The sequence below is a fragment of the Numenius arquata genome, chromosome 21, assembly GCF_964106895.1.
Source record: "Numenius arquata chromosome 21, bNumArq3.hap1.1, whole genome shotgun sequence".
Classification (NCBI taxonomy): Eukaryota; Metazoa; Chordata; class Aves; order Charadriiformes; family Scolopacidae; genus Numenius; species Numenius arquata.
In genome coordinates this window covers 5,909,873-5,926,138 of record NC_133596.1, presented here as the reverse complement: position 1 = coordinate 5,926,138, position 16,266 = coordinate 5,909,873, and the positions used below count along the sequence as shown (strand labels likewise).

The window sequence follows — 16,266 nt, the reverse complement described above, 5'->3', positions numbered from 1 at the left end:
CACCTTCACCTCCTTTTATTCCTCCTCAAAAGGCTGCTCCCCACCTTTTCCGCTGTGGCTGACCCCACCTTCCTTAGGGACAGGGCACTGGATGCCCAAAAACACCCTGCGCCCGATGGAGATGGTGGCATTTCCCATGCCACCGTGGCAGGGGTGGCAGCACCACAGCTCAGCTCTGCTCGCCCTGAGGGACCTCAACCCCAGCGGCAGCAGCTCCGCAGTCCCGGAGGCATTTTGGGAGGAATTCTTGAGCCCTACCAGGTCCGGGTGCACCCATGGGTGCCCGCGGGGTCCCACCCCGCTCAGCAGAGGGAGAACCGTCGGGAGTTGATGTTCATGCGGGTGACGCCGATGTGCTTGAGCGGCATGGAGAGCAGGAAGGCGGCCTTGGGCGGGATGTTGCAGAGCAGGTCTGAGTCTTCCTCGCAGCCCTCCAGGCCGAAGGTAGCGTCGTCCAGCATCTCCTTGTGCTGGTGGCAGGCCTGCTCCACCTTCAGCTGGTGCAGCTGCCCCCGCAGGCGCATCAGCTGCTGCGCCAGGCGCTGGTCCGCAGCCTGCATCTCCTGCTGCGCGGGGAGACGGGCATCAGGGGGGACGGAGCAGGACCGGCCACAGGCTCAGCTGCCCGGGCAGCAGGGCTGGGGCTTGGCCAGGGCACAACCCCCCCCCGCCGGGGACCACACGTATACGTGGCCCTGGGATCAGCACAGAGCCCCCTCCTCACCCTACCCGGTCCTGGGGTGGGCACAGGGTCTGTGCCGGGGTCAGCTCAGGTGCCCCTGGGGTTGCAGCCGCGTGGCTGTTGCTGCCTCTGCCACCACATGAAAGCCACCGCAGCGGTGCCACACCGACAAAATCCCTCGCAGCCCTGCCACCAGCAGAGCAGGCAGGAGGGGGTGACAAGCGCAGACCCTGACAGAGCCATAACCCCCGTCCCTTATCTTGGTGGCCAAATGCCTCTGCAGGTGGCCTGGGATGGCCAAATCCCAGCACTGTGCAGGGGGGACACGGCCAGAGCTGTGGCAGCGCAGAGCCACACGTCTCTTCCAAAAATCCACGTACACCAGCCGTGGTGGGCAAAGGAGCAAAGCGCTGCGGTGGGAGCACCCTGGCCCCAGCACATCCCGTCGCTGCTGCGTGGGGTCGGGCTCCAAGCACCCGGAGGAGTCCCGTGCCCCCACCCCTGCCTTGGGGTTCAGCCCTTTGCCCGCCCCCCCCCAGCCTCCTGCCCCAAATCCCACCGGCACCTACTCACCAGCTCCGTCCTGAGCCATTCCAGAGCCTCCTCCACGGAGGCAAAGCCGCAGATGCTGCTGTCCTGCTCATCCTCTGGGTTCCCAGAGCTCTGCTCTGCCCCCCACGTCCCCCCGGGGGTCCGGCTGCCCCAGGGCTGTCCCCTCACCCGGGCTTCCCACTCCAGGTAGGAAGGTCTCCTCGTCTGCAGCTTCAGCTTGGCCGTCAGCGCCTTCACGCTGTCCAGGTTCTCCTCCTCCCAGCTGGGCTCCTCTTCACCCAGCTCCTTGAACTTCAGCTGGCCAAGGGGCATGGTGGCACCCCTAAAAACCCTGGGTGACCTCTCGCCCCTGGAAGACCCCCCCGTGCAAAGGGAGCCCCTGCACCCACAAGGTGAGGAGCACCCTGGCCACAGACAGACACCCCCCCCGGCTGCTCCTGAGTCCCGGCTGTTTATTCACCCCCAGAACAAGGAAGGTTGGGGATTCCAAGGACAAGTCTAACGGGCAGGAACTTTCCTTATCCTGAGGAGTGCAAAGGAGGGGTTTTTATTGGTTTTATTCGGTGCCAGTTCGGGGTTGGGTGGGTGTGTTTTTTTTAATTTTTGGTTGTTGTTGGGGTTTTTTTTGTTTGTTTTGGGGTTTTTTGGTTTTGGTTTTTTTTTTCTTCCCTTTTCTTTTTTAGCATTATTGTCTCCAGCTGGGAGGAGACTCCCTGTTCCCCGGGAGGAAGCCTTCACCGGGACGTACTGGCAAGGAGGAGCGGGGATGATTTATCCCCGGCCGCCGCCGCCCTCCCGCACCCGCCCGGGGCCGGGGGAGGGGGGGGGGGGGGACGGGGACGACGACAAAAAAAAGCCTAAGGAAGGAAAAAGAAAACGGGGGGGGGACGGACGGACACACGACACACGGGTCGAGGAGCCGGGGGGCAGCTGGGGTCCCGCATCCCGGACGGGCCTTTAAGGTGGAACCGGGGCAGGATCCGGCCGCTGCGCCCCCCCCCCCGCGCCCCGCTCCCCGCTCCCGCCCGGCGGAGCCGCCCCGGGGCCGGGCCACCTTAAACCCGACATCCGCCGGGCGCCGAACCCTGCGCCGAGTCCCCCGCCGGCATGCGGGGCTGTGCGGGGCATCGCTTGCACCCCGAGGTCCCTGCTTGCACCCCAAGATCCCTGCTTGCACGCTGAGGTCCCCTGCTTGTGTGCAACATCCCCTGCTTGCACCCCGAGATCCTTCCTTGCACCCCAGCGTCCCCTGCTTTCACCCTGAGGTCCCTGCTTGCACCCCGCAGTCTCCCACTTGCACCCCGAGATCCTTCCCTGCACCCCAACGTCCCCAGCTTGCACCCCGAGATCCTTGCTTGCACCCCAACAGTCCCCTGCTTGCACCCTGAGATCCCTGCTTGCACCCCAAAGCCCCCCACTACCACCCAGAGGTCCCCGCCTGCCGCCGAGCCCCACAGGTAAGCACAGGGGTGGCTGGGGCAGGCGGTGCTCCCACTGCCCACCCTCCTCTTCCTCACTCAGGGCGCTTGGCAGCAGCTCAGGCTCCATCCCCCGGGCCCGGGGGTGGCCGGGGGTGGCAGCAGAGTCCCTGGGAGCCGGGGTCAGGCTGGTGCCGGGGGTCTGGCAGCGGTTGACGCAGCACTGTACAGCCCCAGCGCGGGCGGGAAAGGACACGGAGCTGCTCCCTGGGAGGCAGCAGTTCCATTTTCACCAGCCACCAAAAATAATCCCCCTCCTGCAGCTCAACCAGCACTGGGCTCGGAGTCTGGGCACCCCCAGGGGTCCCGGAACCAGCTCAACCCCTCCCCCGGCCCTGTGCCTCAGTTTCCCCATTTGCAATGACAGCGTTGCCGGGGGAGGAAATAAGTCACGCTGCCCCGCGTTTTGCAGTGAGGAAGCCCCATATGCTATAGGTGACAATGTAAACATGAAGAAGGGGGGGTTGATGCCATCGGGCCCCGCGTGACGCAGAGGGAAGAGGGGGTTTCCAGGCTGGGCCCTGCTGCTGCTGCAGCAGGATTTCCCCTTTCTCCCTCCAGCCCGGAGGAAGCCGCCGGCAGCAGGTCCCTGTGCCGGGGTTCGGCAGCCGCCGGCACCGCCATGGAGTTCTCCGAGCTGATCAAGACGGCGACGGTGGAGAACGTGCTGCTGTCGTGCGCGGGGCTGCCGGCGGTGAAGGGCACCCTGTGCATCACCAGCCACCACTTGCTCCTCTCCTCCTGCCCCGGGGGGGACGCCCAGCCCGGCACTGTGGAGCTCTGGCTGCTCATCCGCAACGTGGATGCCGTGGAGAAGAGGTGGGTCTCTCCCCACGGCCGGCCCCACGCTCCCTTCCAGCGGTGTCACCCCTGCTTTTGCTGGAGGACATTCCCCGCTGCTCTCCCGGTGTCCCGCGGCAGAGCACGGCCACCCCACGGCACTGCCCGCCGAGCCTCGTCCCTCCTCTTCCTCACGCCCCATGCCAGGGATGCTCATGGCACCGGGCATTGACCTCCTCTTCTCCTCCCTGCCTCAGAGTGCAGAATTTAGGCTGGTACCAGCCCCCCCGGACTAACGACTCCCCATGGGACACCAGGTTTGGCTTTTAACGCTCTCTTGGCTCTGTTAACCCCCCCTGGCAGCGCCTGGCTTCGTGCTGACCGCTGCGGCACCCCCCTGGCCCCGGCCAGGGCAGGGAGATGGTGGAAATCCCGGCTTCAGGCAGGCCACCGGGGATCCAGCAATTCGGCACCCACACCGGCACAGCCCTCCCGCTTCGCCCCTCTGGGCTCTCCCGGGGGGAGAAGGCAGCTCTGTCTGTGTGTCTGTCTGTGCCCACGGACCTACAGCCAGCCCTGACCCCCTTCCTGCCTCCCCCAGGCTCATCGGCTCCTCCGGCACCATCACGCTCCGGTGCAAAGACCTGAAGGTGCTGCAGCTGGAGATCCCGGGCATGGAGGAGTGTCTCAACATCTCCAGCTCCATCGAGGTGAGCTCCCCGGGAGGCCGAGCCGTGCCGGGCTGCAAAGGGTGGGCAGGAGAAAGCGGCCGCCTGCAGTGTTTGCTCTCAGTCTGTCATTAACGTGGGTAAACACGCAGCTCCTGGACAGCCTTGGCACCGGGTGCCCGTGGAGCTGGTGGTGCCAGCGCTGACCTGCCCCATCCTCGCTTATGGCTGGGATGTGGCCAGGAACAGGGAACGGGGTTTGCAGAGCCCTGGGGACGCTGCTTAACCAACTTGATCTCTTTCTATGGCCATGTGACCCACCTTCTCGATGCGGGGAAGGCTGTGGACATTGTCTACCTGGACTTTGGTAAGGCTTTTGACACCGTCCCCCACAGCGTTCTCCTGGAGAAGCTGGCGAATCATGGCATAGACAAGTGTACTCTTCACTGGGTAAAAAACTGGCTGGATGGCCGTGCCCAGAGAGTTGTAATTAATGGGGTGAAATCCAGTTGGCGGCTGGTCACCAGTGGTGTCCCTCAGGGCTCAGTTTTGGGGCCAGTCTTGTTTAATATCTTTACTGATGATCTAGATAAGAGGATTGAGTGCACCCTCAGTAAGTTTGCAGATGACACCAAACTAGGTGGGAGTGTTGATCTGCTTGAGGGTCAGCAGGCTCTACAGAGGGATTTGGACAGGTTGGATCAATGGGCCAAGGTCAATGGGATGAGTTTTAATAAGGCCAAGTGCCGGGTCCTGCATTTCGGTCACAACAACCCCAGGCAACGCTGCAGGCTTGGGGAAGAGTGGCTGGAAAGCTGCCCAGCAGAAAAGGACCTGGGGGTGTTGGTGGACAGCCGGCTGAACACGAGCCAGCAGTGTGCCCAGGTGGCCAAGAAGGCCAACGGCATCCTGGCCTGTTTCAGGAACAGCGTGGCCAGCAGGAGCAGGGCAGTGATGGTGCCTCTGGACTGGGCACTGGTGAGGCCTCACCTCGAGGGCTGTGTTCAGTTCTGGGCCCCTCACTACAGGAAGGACATTGAGCTGCTGGAGCGTGTCCAGAGGAGAGCCACCAAGCTGGTGAGGGGTCTGGAGAACAAGTCATAGGAGAAGAGGCTGAGGGAACTGGGCATGTTTAGTTTGGAGAAGAGGAGGCTGAGGGGAGACCTCATTGCCCTCTACAGCTACCTGAAAGGAGGGTGTAGAGAGGTGGGTGTTGGCCTCTTCTCCCAAGGGAATAATGACAGGACCAGAGGAAATGGTCTGAAGTTGGGGCAGGGGAGGTTTAGATTAGATATTAGGAAGAATTACTTTACTGAGAAGGTGGTCAGGCACTGGAACAGCCTGCCCAGGGAGGTGGTGGAGTCGCCATCCCTGGAGGTGTTTAAGAAACGTGTAGACGTGGCTCTTCAGGGCATGCTCTAGTGCCCGAGATTGTTGGGTTGTTTTGGTTTTTGGTTTTGTTTTGTTTTTGGTGGGGTTTGGTTTGGTTTTGTGGTTGGACTCAATGATCTCAAAGGTCCCTTCCAACCAAGAAGATTCTGTGATTCTTCTGTGATTCTGTGACACGGTGGGGACATCCCCAACCCATCACCAGCTCCACCTTTGCTCCCGCTCCAGGCCCTCTCCTCGGTGGACTCCGTCATGATGATGTACCCGTTCTTCTACAGACCCCAGAGCCTGAGGCTCGAGGAAGGATGGCGCCTTTTCCCCCTCGAGCAGTACTTCCAGCAGATCGCCTCGCAGGTCAGCCTGGAAGGGAGAGACCCTGCTGGGCTGGGGGGAGAAGTGACACCCCCCCCCCCATGCCGGGCTGCCCGCTGGGGGTCCCGAGGCAGCCCCCCTGACTCTGCATCTCCCCCAGACGAGCCAGTGGCGGCTGAGCGACGTGAACCGGGATTTCACCACCTGCCCCACGTACCCTCCCGCCGTCATCGTGCCGGCGGCGGTGGACGATGAGGCCTTGCGGAAGGCGGCCCGTTTCCGGCAGGGCGGGCGATTCCCCGTCCTCAGCTATTACCACCCCCGGAACGGCACTGTGAGTCCATGTCCCCATCCTGCCCCTCGTCCCCTCTCCTGCTGCCGCCAGCCCTCGGGCAGAGGCAGCTCGAAGCCTTCCCCTCTTCCCCCCCCATCCTGTGGGGTCCCCCCCGGTGCCCCCCGGCTCTCGCTGCCCACCGTCCCCCACCCCACAGGCGATGCTCCGCAGCAGCCAGCCGCTGACGGGCCCCAACCGAAAGCGCTGCCGTGAGGACGAAATGCTGCTGGGGACGGTGCTGGACGAGGGGGAACGGGGGTTTGTCATCGACACGCGGTCAGCCCAGGCGGCGAAGCAGGCTCGGATGACTGGGGGGGGCACAGAGCCCAAGTCCTCCTACCCGCAGTGGAAGAGGCTGCACCGGCCCCTGGAACGGTGAGGAGCTGTGCTGAGGCCTGGCGCTCTCATGACATGGGTGATCACGCTGCCCTTGCCAATGGCATGGGGACTCTAACCGCCTCCCCCCCGCAAAAAAAAAGCCTCACCGAGCCCCTGATGCCGCTTTCCTCCCCTCCCAGAGGCCGCCCGCTGCAGGAGAGCTTCATTAAGCTGGTGGAAGCCTGTAACGACACCTCCATCAACATGGACCGGTGGCTGAGCCGGCTGGAGAGCAGCCGCTGGCTGAGCCACGTCAAGGCAGCCCTGAGCACGGCCTGCCTGGCCGCACAGTGCTTGGACAGGTAAGGGGGGGCTACCACCCTGTGGCCCCCATTTTTCCCCTTGCAAGGCTCTCCGTGTGGCACAAACCTTGGGCGCCACCCCAGGCTCGCTGGCATCGCCCCCACCGGCCACGCTCGCCCGCAGGGAGGAGGCCAGCGTGCTGGTGCACGGGGCGGAGGGGACGGACACCACGCTGCTGGTGACGGCGCTGGCCCAGGTCATCCTGGACCCCTCCTGCCGCACGCTGGTGGGCTTCCAGGGGCTGCTGGAGCGGGAGTGGATCCAGGTGAGACCCGTGGTCCCGAGGGGGCTGAGGACCCGAGCCCAGCTGGGCACCCCCTGCTCCCTTTCACCCGTTATTCCCCCCCTGGGGGGTCCCACAGACCGGCCACCCCTTCACCCCCGTTATTCCCCCTTGGGGGGTCCCGCAGGCCGGCCACCCCTTCCACCTCCGCTGCTCCCGCTCCGCCTACTCCCACGCCCGGCTGAAGCAGGAGGCGCCGCTTTTCCTCCTCTTCCTCGACTGCGTGTGGCAGCTGAGCCGCCAGTTCCCCTTCTCCCTGGAGTTCGGCGAGCGCCTCCTCCTCACCCTCTTCGACAACGCCTACGCCTCCGCCTACGGCACCTTCCTCTGCAACAACGAGAAAGAGAGGCGAGTGGGGGCTGAGGTTGGGGGGGGGGGGAGGTGTCACCCCAACTTCACGCTGCCGGACCGGGGGCAGAGCCAAACCCTCCAGGTCACAGCTTGGGGCAAACGTGACCCCTGGCAGGGAGTGAAACGCCCCCTCGGCTCTCCCGTAGGTGCCTGTGTAAAGTGAAGGAGAGCACGCACTCCCTCTGGGCCTGGCTGAATGAGCCCGGGGAGAAGAAAAAGTACCTGAACCCCCTCTACTCGCACAACGCCCTGGTCATCTGGCCCTCCGTGGAGCCCCAGAGCATCCAGCTCTGGCAGGGTAAGCTGGAGTCCAGGGCTCCCAAAATCCAGCTCCCAGTTGGGCCGGAGCGAGGGAAAGGGGGGAAAACTGCTTTGTGCAGGGCTACAACACAGCCCCTTCTCTCCTAGGTCTATTCTTCCGATGGATCCGTTCATCCCAGCACCTGGATGAAGCCTGGGCAGAGATCCAGCGGTTAGTGGAAGGCGACGATCCCCCCATCAAGGAGAACGCAGGGAATAGGCTGAGCCGGTCCCTCTCCGACCCCGCTGCCCGGACAGAGAACGAAAGATGAAGTGGGAGAGCGGACAAATTCCGTCCCCGCCGGTGACAAGTGACGCTGCAGCTTCCAGCGGGAAGCGCTGTGCAGGACACAGGCCCCGTGGAGCTTGGGGGACGCTGGGAAGAGTGGGGGGGACACAGACTCTATTCTGGGGGAGGAGAACGGGCAGGAGCCCCTGCTTGCGAGGGAAACCTCGCAAGCAGGGGCTCCTGCCCGTTCTCCTCCCCCAGCAGGATTTTAAGCCTCGCGTCGGCCGCTCCGAGTTGGGAGCCAGCTCGGGAAATCTACCCTTGAACCCAGTTTCGAGGAAGGAAAGAGATAGAAACCACCCCTCCAGACAGACGGGACAGCCACGGGAGCGAGGCGGAGAGGGCTGGAAGGATGAGGATTTGCAAGACGAGCGTCCTCGGGCAGGAAATAACTGTTCTGTGAGGAAAGTTGGCTCAGGGTCAGGCCAGCAAATAAACAAAAAGCGCCAGAAACGGGCGCGTGCGTGTCATGGGGGAAAAACAATGACCGGCCGCGGCGCTTCCAGCTTCTTCACGCTTCAGGGCTGGACCCGATCCAAAGCGGCGGATCCTCCCCAGGACAGCGTTAACCCGGGGTAGGCAGGGCCCCCCCCGGGAGTCAGAGCCCTGCTCTCTTGCCCACGGGAGGGGAACAAGGGATTGCCCTCGGAGCCGGGGAAAGCAAAGCGTTTGGGTTAATTTTCACTGAATTTCACTGAATTTTTAGAGTTGGAAGAGACCATAGAGATCATCTAGTCCAACTCCCCTGCTGAAGCAGGATTGCCTAGAGCATGTTAGAGCATGTTACTCAGGAACAAATTTTGGAATTTTGTTCCAAACCAAAAGGAAAAACAAAAAAACCCCACAGAGGTGCTTCTCCTCATGTTTATAAAAGATTTCTATTTATTTCCTGATGATTTTTTATTTTTTTTTTTCTCCCTTGATGTATAAATATACCCAGCAGGGCAGGAAGCAAGTAGCCCCCGGGGGCGGGCAGGCGGCCAACCTAAATCCCTCCCTCCCTCACCACCTCCTGTGAAAGCCCATCCTGCCCTTTGGAGGGGTTTCTGGTTGCCCACCTTCACCACCCCCCGCCCTCGAGTTTGCTGCTTCCCGTTGCCCCCCCTGGAGCAGACTAACGTCAGGCCTCACAAGAGCTCTGCGCAGGAGCCGATGGGTTGGAAGAGGAGAGGAAATCCTCCTTTAAGCTTCAAATTCGAACTCAAAATACTGGGGATCGAAGTAATGGATGCGGACGTAGCCATCCTCACCCCCACTGCTGTAACTGCACGGGAGGAAAGACAAGAGAAAGTCACTGATGGTGTCAGGAGCTCACAGCGTCTTAGATTTATACCCACCCCCCTCCAGAAACTACTAAAGGAGTCACAAGACCAAAAAAAAGCATCAGTGACGCAGCCAAAATGTGGGACAGGGAGTAGGTGTGAACCCCCAGCGAGCCTGGGGGGAGGCAGCAGGGCTGGAATGGGAGGATTAGGGAAGGTGCTGGCTCCATTCCCGCTGCAGAGCTCCCATAAGCCCATATCCTGAGCAAAAGGTGGGCTTGGCTTGACTTGGGGAGGCTGAGAGACCCACAGAGATCCTCACCTCTTCCCGTCGGGGTGAAAAGCAACGCTATTTATCGGACCAAAGTGACCCTTCACTCTGCCAAACTCTTCTTCAAAAGCCAAGTGGAAGAACCTGGGAGAAGGAAGATTTAAATTATCACAGGAAGTTGGGAGCCCTTGTTAGGGACACAATCAGGGTTTCCTCAAAAAAGCTCTGCCAGTTTAATGACTCCTCCAACACCACCAGGAGAAGGATGCTCTGGGAACATCACCCCCTGGGCTGTGAGGAATCCTCCAGGTGAGGACTCGACCTTGCCAGAGGAAAAGGACCAACCTGGCCTCAAATTTGCCAATCCTGGTGGAAGTCGTGGTCACATCCATGGCCTCTTGCCCACCACCAAGCACCACCTGCAAAAAAGAGAAGCCACAACACTTCAAAGTGCTGCTTACATCTTGCTCAGCCAGGAGAGGAGGGAGCCAAGCCTTGGGGAAGCCTCCTGCTGACCCAGCAGATCCCAAACACTCAGGAGCAGGCCTGACTCCAGCCCCAGAGAGGTTCCCACCTCCCAGACACACTCGCTTGGAGATCAGAGGACACAAAGCCATGTTCCCTGCACCAAACTGCAGCAAAGTTCCCCAGGCCCCATCCCACAGTCGTGTTTTTTTAGCTGGATTGGCGACACTCCGCCTTCCCAGCTACCCAGGACAAGGCAGGAGTCTCAGCAAGACCGTTACGATGAACGAGCTCATTCTTACGTGATCAAAAATGGGGGAGAGCGCGGCAGAGTTCACCGGTCGCTCTGTCCGGAACGTCTTCAAATGCTCGAGTGTCGTGCAATCAAAGAGCTAGGAGGCAAAAGGGAGAGAGTTATCCCACAAGAAGGCTGGCAGCCCAGTTAACTCACACAAATCTGGCTGCTGGCCCTCACCTGGGCTGGTGTTAGCTCTACAGTCGCACCCAAATCCCAAAAACTTTTCTCCAGAATCCCAAAATAACAGCCTAAGGTAAATCTCACCTCTATCACCTTCCGGAGGTAGCAAACTGCAGCCTCAATTTTGGCAAAATTGTTTCCAACGCCTGGCTCTTAATTTATTGTGGTGGCACCTCCCCTTTCCCACTGAACTCTCCCACCAAGCTTTGACTTTACACTTACTCAAACTCCTAAGGAGAAAACCTCTGCGACAGCCACAGCCCTGAGTGAGCAAATACCAACAGTCCACAGCATTTCCCCCGGGAAGCCTCACCTTGGCTGTGTTGTCCTTGGAGGCAGTGATGAACATGGTCATGTCCCTGGAGGTCTGGATATCGTTGATTTGCTTGGTGTGCTCCTTGATGTTTGAAAGCTGCTCCCCTGACTGAAGGGGAAAGAAGGCAGTTTCAAGGGGCTGGCGAGCGAAAGGAGCGTACACACGACTTCTCCATTAAAAACAATTTAGGAGATGTCGTTGTTAGCAGCAGAGCTGCTGGTACAAGCAGCCTTACTTATTTTTTAAACTATCCTTCCATGAAGCTGCTGGTTTGAGCCAAAAAGCCCCCCCATTCCGTCCCACGACTGCAACAGGAACACTGCGATATCCTCCCCCGGGCGCTGCTGCCCGAGGGAGATGCTGTTCCTTATCAGACTGACCTTGGCACTGAACTGGTTCAACTCTCCGCTCTCGTGTCCGGCGATGATGAACTCTCCCAGAGGGCCCCACACAGCACTAGTGATTTTAGAATCACTGCAGGGGATTTTCATGTAAGGCTCGTTGTTTTCTGCAGGAAGGAAGGAGACAGACAGACAGACACAGTGGCACCGGCTCTACCGATCAACGTTTCCCCTTATTCCCCGGTGCAGGCATTGGCCCGGATTCCTCACCGATCTGGCTGGGGTCCCGGAGGTCAAAGAAGCTCACAAAACACTGATAGCCCATCTGCTTGTCGGTGGAAAACATGATGATGTTTCCTCCAAAGTCAAAGCCACACGTCCTCACCGCCGAGCTGGTCTTCACCAGAGCGAGCTGCTTTCCTGGACACAGAGCAGAAACCGTCACTTCAGCAGGTGATTTATTGCAAGTTTAATGAAAACGAGCAGCCGAACGGCCAGGTCAGAGGGAGGATGAGAGCATCGGGCGTAGCTGACAAGCAGGTTTGGTGACCTGCAAGCTCTAACTACACGCTTTGACTACTTGGGCAGTTAAAGTGAGTAAATTCAGTAAATACTCACTAAAATATTTATATACACAAACCCTCCCCTCCCGCAGTCTGAGTTCGGATTCAGAGCTCTCTCAGAGGGGTGACCGAGCACATGTCACACTGCCACCACAAGCTCCAAGCTTAGCAGGCATCAAGTCAAACCAGAGCTGCCTCAAAGGCAGGGGGGTGGGAAGAGCAGAGTCTCACCCGTTTCACAGTCCCACAGCCGGCAGCTGTTATCCGCAGAGCCGGTGAGCACGTGTCGTGTATCCCCTAGGTCACCAGTTAAGGAATATCAGCGCCTTCTCAGCCCCAAAAAGCTACTGTCTAAATTCCCAGAGAATGTTTATACACGAGATTAAAAAGCCGTTTTACACAGAGACTGGACAAATTCCATTCCAGGACCAGCAATACTCCAGAACAGACACGGAATCCGAGTGCTCCCATTACAAACCCCACAACTTTCCTCTTAAAATAATAAAGAAAAGGTTCCAGGTCTTATATTAATACAACCTTCGCACGATTTGTCTCTGCTACCTGCTGCCCACATTGAAGATGTGAAGACCTTGTGCAACTCAAGACACCTTCCCTGAGCTTCCAGGGCCACCACAGCAAAAGCAACAGTGCACAAACGAGAGCAGATGGGGCACATGCTATTCCAAACAACAGCCCGGGAAGAAAACCCCCCAAAAAAGACGGAGTAAGGGAAAGACAGCAGAAGAGTTAGACAAACTACCCTCTTCGAGAGGAATCAGTGCAGCAGCCGGGAGTGAATCGCTATAAAGAAAACAAACTGGACAGAAAAACTGGTTTCTGCACTCAAAGGATACAGTCTGCATCCACACACCAGACAGCTCCTGTATGGCCATTGTAGGTGCCAAGCCTCTCTCCGTTCACCGAATACCACACATTGACAATCTGGGAGAATAAAAACAACCCAGCACCCGGCGCGTTAATTAATGGGACTTGATGAACCGCTGGTTTATGGCGGGGGGAGGTGGGGGGGGGGGCGGGCCGGTTTTCACCACGGGCACTCACGGGATCCTTGGCCACGGTGAAAAGCAGGTCTCCCTCCCGGTTGTACTTGATCTGCGTGATGGAACGCTCATGGCCCTGCAGCAGGATCGGCTTCTGCGACGGGGGGAGACACCATTTAATGCCTCAGGCGAGGCGCGGCCTCAGCCCCCGGGTCGGGGCTCCAGGGACACGGGGGGGGCCGGGGGGCGGCAAAATGCCGCCCCCGGTCCCCCCCCCCGTGTCCCTGGAGCCCCGACCCGGGGGCCCTGCACGGCCCGACCACCGGTTACCACCCCCAGCCCTCCCCCGGATCCGGTCCCGGCCGCGCTCTCACCATGGCGGCAACGCTGAGGCAAGAGAGCCGGCCGATCGCTTCCGGGTCAGAGGATGCTGGGAACCGGAAATACGTCACCGTCGCTATGGCGCCCGCGGGTGAGCTTCCGGGGCTGCGAGGAGAGCGTTTGCCGGGCGGGGAAAGGGTCTGCCCTGAGCGGGAGAAGAGCTTTTTTTTTCCCTCGGGAAGGGAAACAGCCCCCGGCTGCACCCCTGAGGGGGGACATGGCGACAGGCTGGGCCCCGGGGCGGGGGGGGTGTGTGTGTCTTCCCTGAGAGGCGAGCGGGGCTGCGGCCTGGCCCCTGCGGAGGGGAGATGTGTCCGTGGGTTTGGTCTGCTATGGGGCCTCCGCGGAAGGGAGAAAGCGGCCACAGGCTTCTCTGTGGGAGCAATGTGGCCGTGGACTCGGCTGGCTGATGTGTTTTCCTCCAGGGAGCGTGGCCGCAGGCTCGGTGGGCCCTGTGAGGGGCCTTCCTGAAAGGGGATGTGGCCACAGGCTGGGCTTGCTGCATGGTTTATCCCCGAGGGGAATGCGGGAGCAGGCCCAGAGCAGGGCCCTTGACGATGAAAAACAGCAGTGAGCTGGGCTAGTGAAGGTTGTCTCTGATGGGGATGTTGGTGGGCCATCTTTCCCCCACCTCTATGGGGAGATGAGGATGGGCTGAGCGGGCCCTCCGAGGGCGGTGGTGGCAGACTGGCATTCCCCTGGGGCCATCAGGCTGCTGAGCCCAGGCTGTGTCACAGGAGAGGCAGTGGCGCTGGTGCTGGTGGCCGTGCTGTGGGGCAGCACTGGGCCGTTCCTGCGGACAGGCGCAGAGGGGCTGGAGGAGGTACGGCGCCAGGGCCGCCTGCAGCAGCTGCTGGCCGAGATCCGCTTCCTGGGCCTCAACTACAAGGTGCGACCCTGTCTGGGCTCCTGGGCCAGGGAGGTGGCTGGGTGTCAAACTGCCTTTGGGATCATTCTTACCTGTTTCCTTCTGGACTCAATACTATTCTTTAAACTGCTAAATATTCCCTCCATCATCAGAATTATTTATCCTCAGTAATATTTCATTTATTTGCCTCTAGCACTGCTTTTCCCGTGCAGAACTGAGACCGCTTTTCTAGGCGGCAGGTCATTAACTCTCATATTTTGCATGACATAAGCACAGTGTGCCTTCTGCAGATTGGGGAACTAAAACATCGAGCAGCTTGTGACTGGCAGCGGAATCGCCCGCGTGCTGCATTTCCGCTGCCAAACACGGCACAAGGCAAGCGAGTCTGGGCTCCTTTGCTGCCCACTCGCTGGGGGTGCACGTTGGGTTTGTGGGCAACAACTGACAGGCCTGTGTTCTTCTCACAGTACGTGGTGCCATTTCTGCTCAATCAAGGTGGATCTCTCCTCTTCTACCTCACCTTGGCATCTGCAGGTTAGTTCTTGTTGCTTTCATGGAGTGGGTTGATTGGGATTTTGGGAGGATCAATGCTATTGATTACTCTAGTGACCCAGCTAAACATCGAACAGCTGTCTTGTAATAATCAAAAGCATCTTACGATTTGTACAAGATTGTCCATTTTAAACTGTTTGTGCTAAAACGGTTCAATTTCAGATCTGTCCCTGGCTGTACCGCTCTGTAACTCCCTGGCTTTGATAGTCACGCTGGTGACTGGGAGGATTCTGGGAGAGGACATCGGTGGTAAAAGTAAGTTACACTTAAAATGTTTCCTCACATTGTCTCCTGCATCCATGCTTCCCTCTGGTCTTCTGAAAAACAGCAAATACGCACACAAGGACCGTAACTAGTTAAGCGGTAGTTCTTCCTACAGAACCTGAAAGGGAAGTGAAACGGACTTTTAAGTGGGCAGGGCTAGTAAGTTTGAAGCAAGAATTGGCTCTTATAAGCTAACAGGGTTTATAGGCCTGAGCCTTTACCTAACTAGATGTTTAACTGTAAGAGCAGCACTAAATAATATACCCACCATGGAAAAGGAGTGCCCCATAAGCCCCCAAATGTCAACACCCATCATTTTTTCCTTCCCTAACACCCTATAATAATAAACCCTGTCAGAAAGTGGCAGGAAACTTGAAAGTTTAAAACTGCCAGCACCTGGCACGATATCTGTAGGAATATACTAAAGTTTCTTTGTTGTTCAAGCCTGGTTCTCGCTAGCCAGACACACAGCATCAGCAACGTTTTGTTAGAAACTTGCTTAGCTCAATTACACGGGCAGTCCAAACATCCAAACCCCTTCACAAGTGGCCTGGTCTGGGTCATATCCGTCCAGACATTTATGCTATCCTATTTACTGTGACATCTGAGCATCACATAGTTAGCAGTGAGAAGGTTTGACTGACTAGCATTGAATTGTGCAAGTTCCCAATCTATTCTTGTTCATGTCTGTACAGGGGCTGTGGCAGGAATGCTGCTCACTGTCCTAGGAGTCACGCTCTGTGTAGCTGGGTCATGAAGGAGACACAGTGAGAAGCACAGAAGGGAAGGAACCTGCTCAAAGGTAACCCCCGTGGCTGAAGGGGGAGCTTCTGGCTGGGCAGCTTTGGCTCAGTTGCACTTAGGAAGCTGTATTTTGACACATGGATGTTAAAAAATACGAAAGTGTGGACTGTGTTCCCTGAGCACCAGGGTGGAACAAGGCACGTTGCAAGGACATCCTGTTTAATGTCTTCGGTTAAGGAATTTTTTGTCTGTGGGTGTTTCAAGGCAAGGATGAGCGAATTGTCTTGTTCAGCGCTGGAGGGATAATAAATGGACAATAAATTGTTCAACAGGAGCTTCTGGGACCAACTGTTTTTTCTGTAGGAGGAATCTATTTAGAAACTCTCCCTTTCATGGCCAAGCAGGTGAAAGTGGCTCCCTCGCTGCGCTCAGGTACAACGTACCAGGTCACACACACAGAGCCCCTCACACTGAGGTCACCACGTGGCTTTTCTCCACTGCAGTCTGGTGGAGTGCCTCACGTCTGTAGAATACCAACAGGGCAATCTGTCCTAGGGAAGAAAGGGTGTTCTCAGTGAAATTATCAGTCCCCAATACCAGAGAGATCACAGGAGAAATCTTTGTTACCCTTGTAATTAATGAGAAGCACTAGGGAGGGAAG

General features: G+C 58.6%; 4 protein-coding genes across 5 annotated transcripts; 2 read left to right on the top strand and 2 right to left on the bottom strand.

Moving 5' to 3' along the window:
* On the bottom strand, nt 1-1,703 carry FAM167B (family with sequence similarity 167 member B). 2 transcript variants are annotated; one of them, XM_074162119.1, is made up of 2 exons: nt 1,256-1,703; nt 1-566 (listed from the first exon to the last, which is right to left on the bottom strand). In XM_074162119.1, exons 1-2 carry the CDS (start codon nt 1,544-1,546, stop codon nt 303-305), a joined length of 555 nt encoding a protein of 184 aa, XP_074018220.1. In that variant the 5' UTR covers nt 1,547-1,703; the 3' UTR covers nt 1-302. The 2 variants fall into 2 exon arrangements, with proteins under 2 accessions (XP_074018220.1, XP_074018221.1); XM_074162120.1 differs by having other exon boundaries at nt 1-563.
* A 1,631-nt stretch (nt 1,704-3,334) lies between these two features.
* Nucleotides 3,335-8,082, top strand: LOC141474373 (myotubularin-related protein 9-like). The gene is made up of 11 exons (XM_074162248.1): nt 3,335-3,531; nt 3,750-3,809; nt 4,094-4,202; nt 5,778-5,903; nt 6,022-6,195; nt 6,353-6,570; nt 6,714-6,875; nt 7,000-7,141; nt 7,287-7,507; nt 7,657-7,808; nt 7,919-8,082. Exons 1-11 carry the CDS (start codon nt 3,335-3,337, stop codon nt 8,080-8,082), a joined length of 1,725 nt encoding a protein of 574 aa, XP_074018349.1.
* An 868-nt stretch (nt 8,083-8,950) lies between these two features.
* EIF3I (eukaryotic translation initiation factor 3 subunit I) lies at nt 8,951-13,212 on the bottom strand. The gene is made up of 11 exons (XM_074162250.1): nt 13,171-13,212; nt 12,858-12,950; nt 12,650-12,737; nt 12,027-12,092; nt 11,503-11,652; nt 11,272-11,399; nt 10,889-10,999; nt 10,400-10,489; nt 9,978-10,051; nt 9,684-9,776; nt 8,951-9,363 (listed from the first exon to the last, which is right to left on the bottom strand). Exons 1-11 carry the CDS (start codon nt 13,171-13,173, stop codon nt 9,282-9,284), a joined length of 978 nt encoding a protein of 325 aa, XP_074018351.1. The 5' UTR covers nt 13,174-13,212; the 3' UTR covers nt 8,951-9,281.
* Nucleotides 13,172-15,618, top strand: TMEM234 (transmembrane protein 234). Its single transcript, XM_074162251.1, has 5 exons — nt 13,172-13,268; nt 13,915-14,066; nt 14,513-14,579; nt 14,760-14,852; nt 15,557-15,618. The coding sequence occupies exons 1-5, from the start codon at nt 13,172-13,174 to the stop codon at nt 15,616-15,618; spliced, it is 471 nt and encodes a 156-aa protein (XP_074018352.1).
* The last annotated feature ends 648 nt before the right edge of the window (nt 15,619-16,266 follow it).

Excerpts from the sequence above, each read along its gene's own strand:
- FAM167B (XM_074162119.1), bottom strand. The coding sequence starts at position 1,546 with ATGCCCCTTGGCCAGCTGAAGTTCAAGGAGCTGGGTGAAGAGGAGCCC. Across the intron at positions 567-1,255 it reads AATGGCTCAGGACGGAGCTG|CAGGAGATGCAGGCTGCGGA; the intron begins GTGAGTAGGTGC and ends CTCCCCGCGCAG.
- LOC141474373 (XM_074162248.1), top strand. The coding sequence starts at position 3,335 with ATGGAGTTCTCCGAGCTGATCAAGACGGCGACGGTGGAGAACGTGCTG. Across the intron at positions 4,203-5,777 it reads ACATCTCCAGCTCCATCGAG|GCCCTCTCCTCGGTGGACTC; the intron begins GTGAGCTCCCCG and ends CTCCCGCTCCAG. Across the intron at positions 7,809-7,918 it reads GAGCATCCAGCTCTGGCAGG|GTCTATTCTTCCGATGGATC; the intron begins GTAAGCTGGAGT and ends CTTCTCTCCTAG.
- TMEM234 (XM_074162251.1), top strand. The coding sequence starts at position 13,172 with ATGGCGGCAACGCTGAGGCAAGAGAGCCGGCCGATCGCTTCCGGGTCA. Across the intron at positions 14,067-14,512 it reads TCCTGGGCCTCAACTACAAG|TACGTGGTGCCATTTCTGCT; the intron begins GTGCGACCCTGT and ends TTCTTCTCACAG. Across the intron at positions 14,853-15,556 it reads AGAGGACATCGGTGGTAAAA|GGGCTGTGGCAGGAATGCTG; the intron begins GTAAGTTACACT and ends ATGTCTGTACAG.
- EIF3I (XM_074162250.1), bottom strand. Across the intron at positions 10,052-10,399 it reads TCTCCCCCATTTTTGATCAC|GTGGTGCTTGGTGGTGGGCA; the intron begins GTAAGAATGAGC and ends TCTTTTTTGCAG. Across the intron at positions 9,364-9,683 it reads TTTCACCCCGACGGGAAGAG|TTACAGCAGTGGGGGTGAGG; the intron begins GTGAGGATCTCT and ends CCTCCCGTGCAG.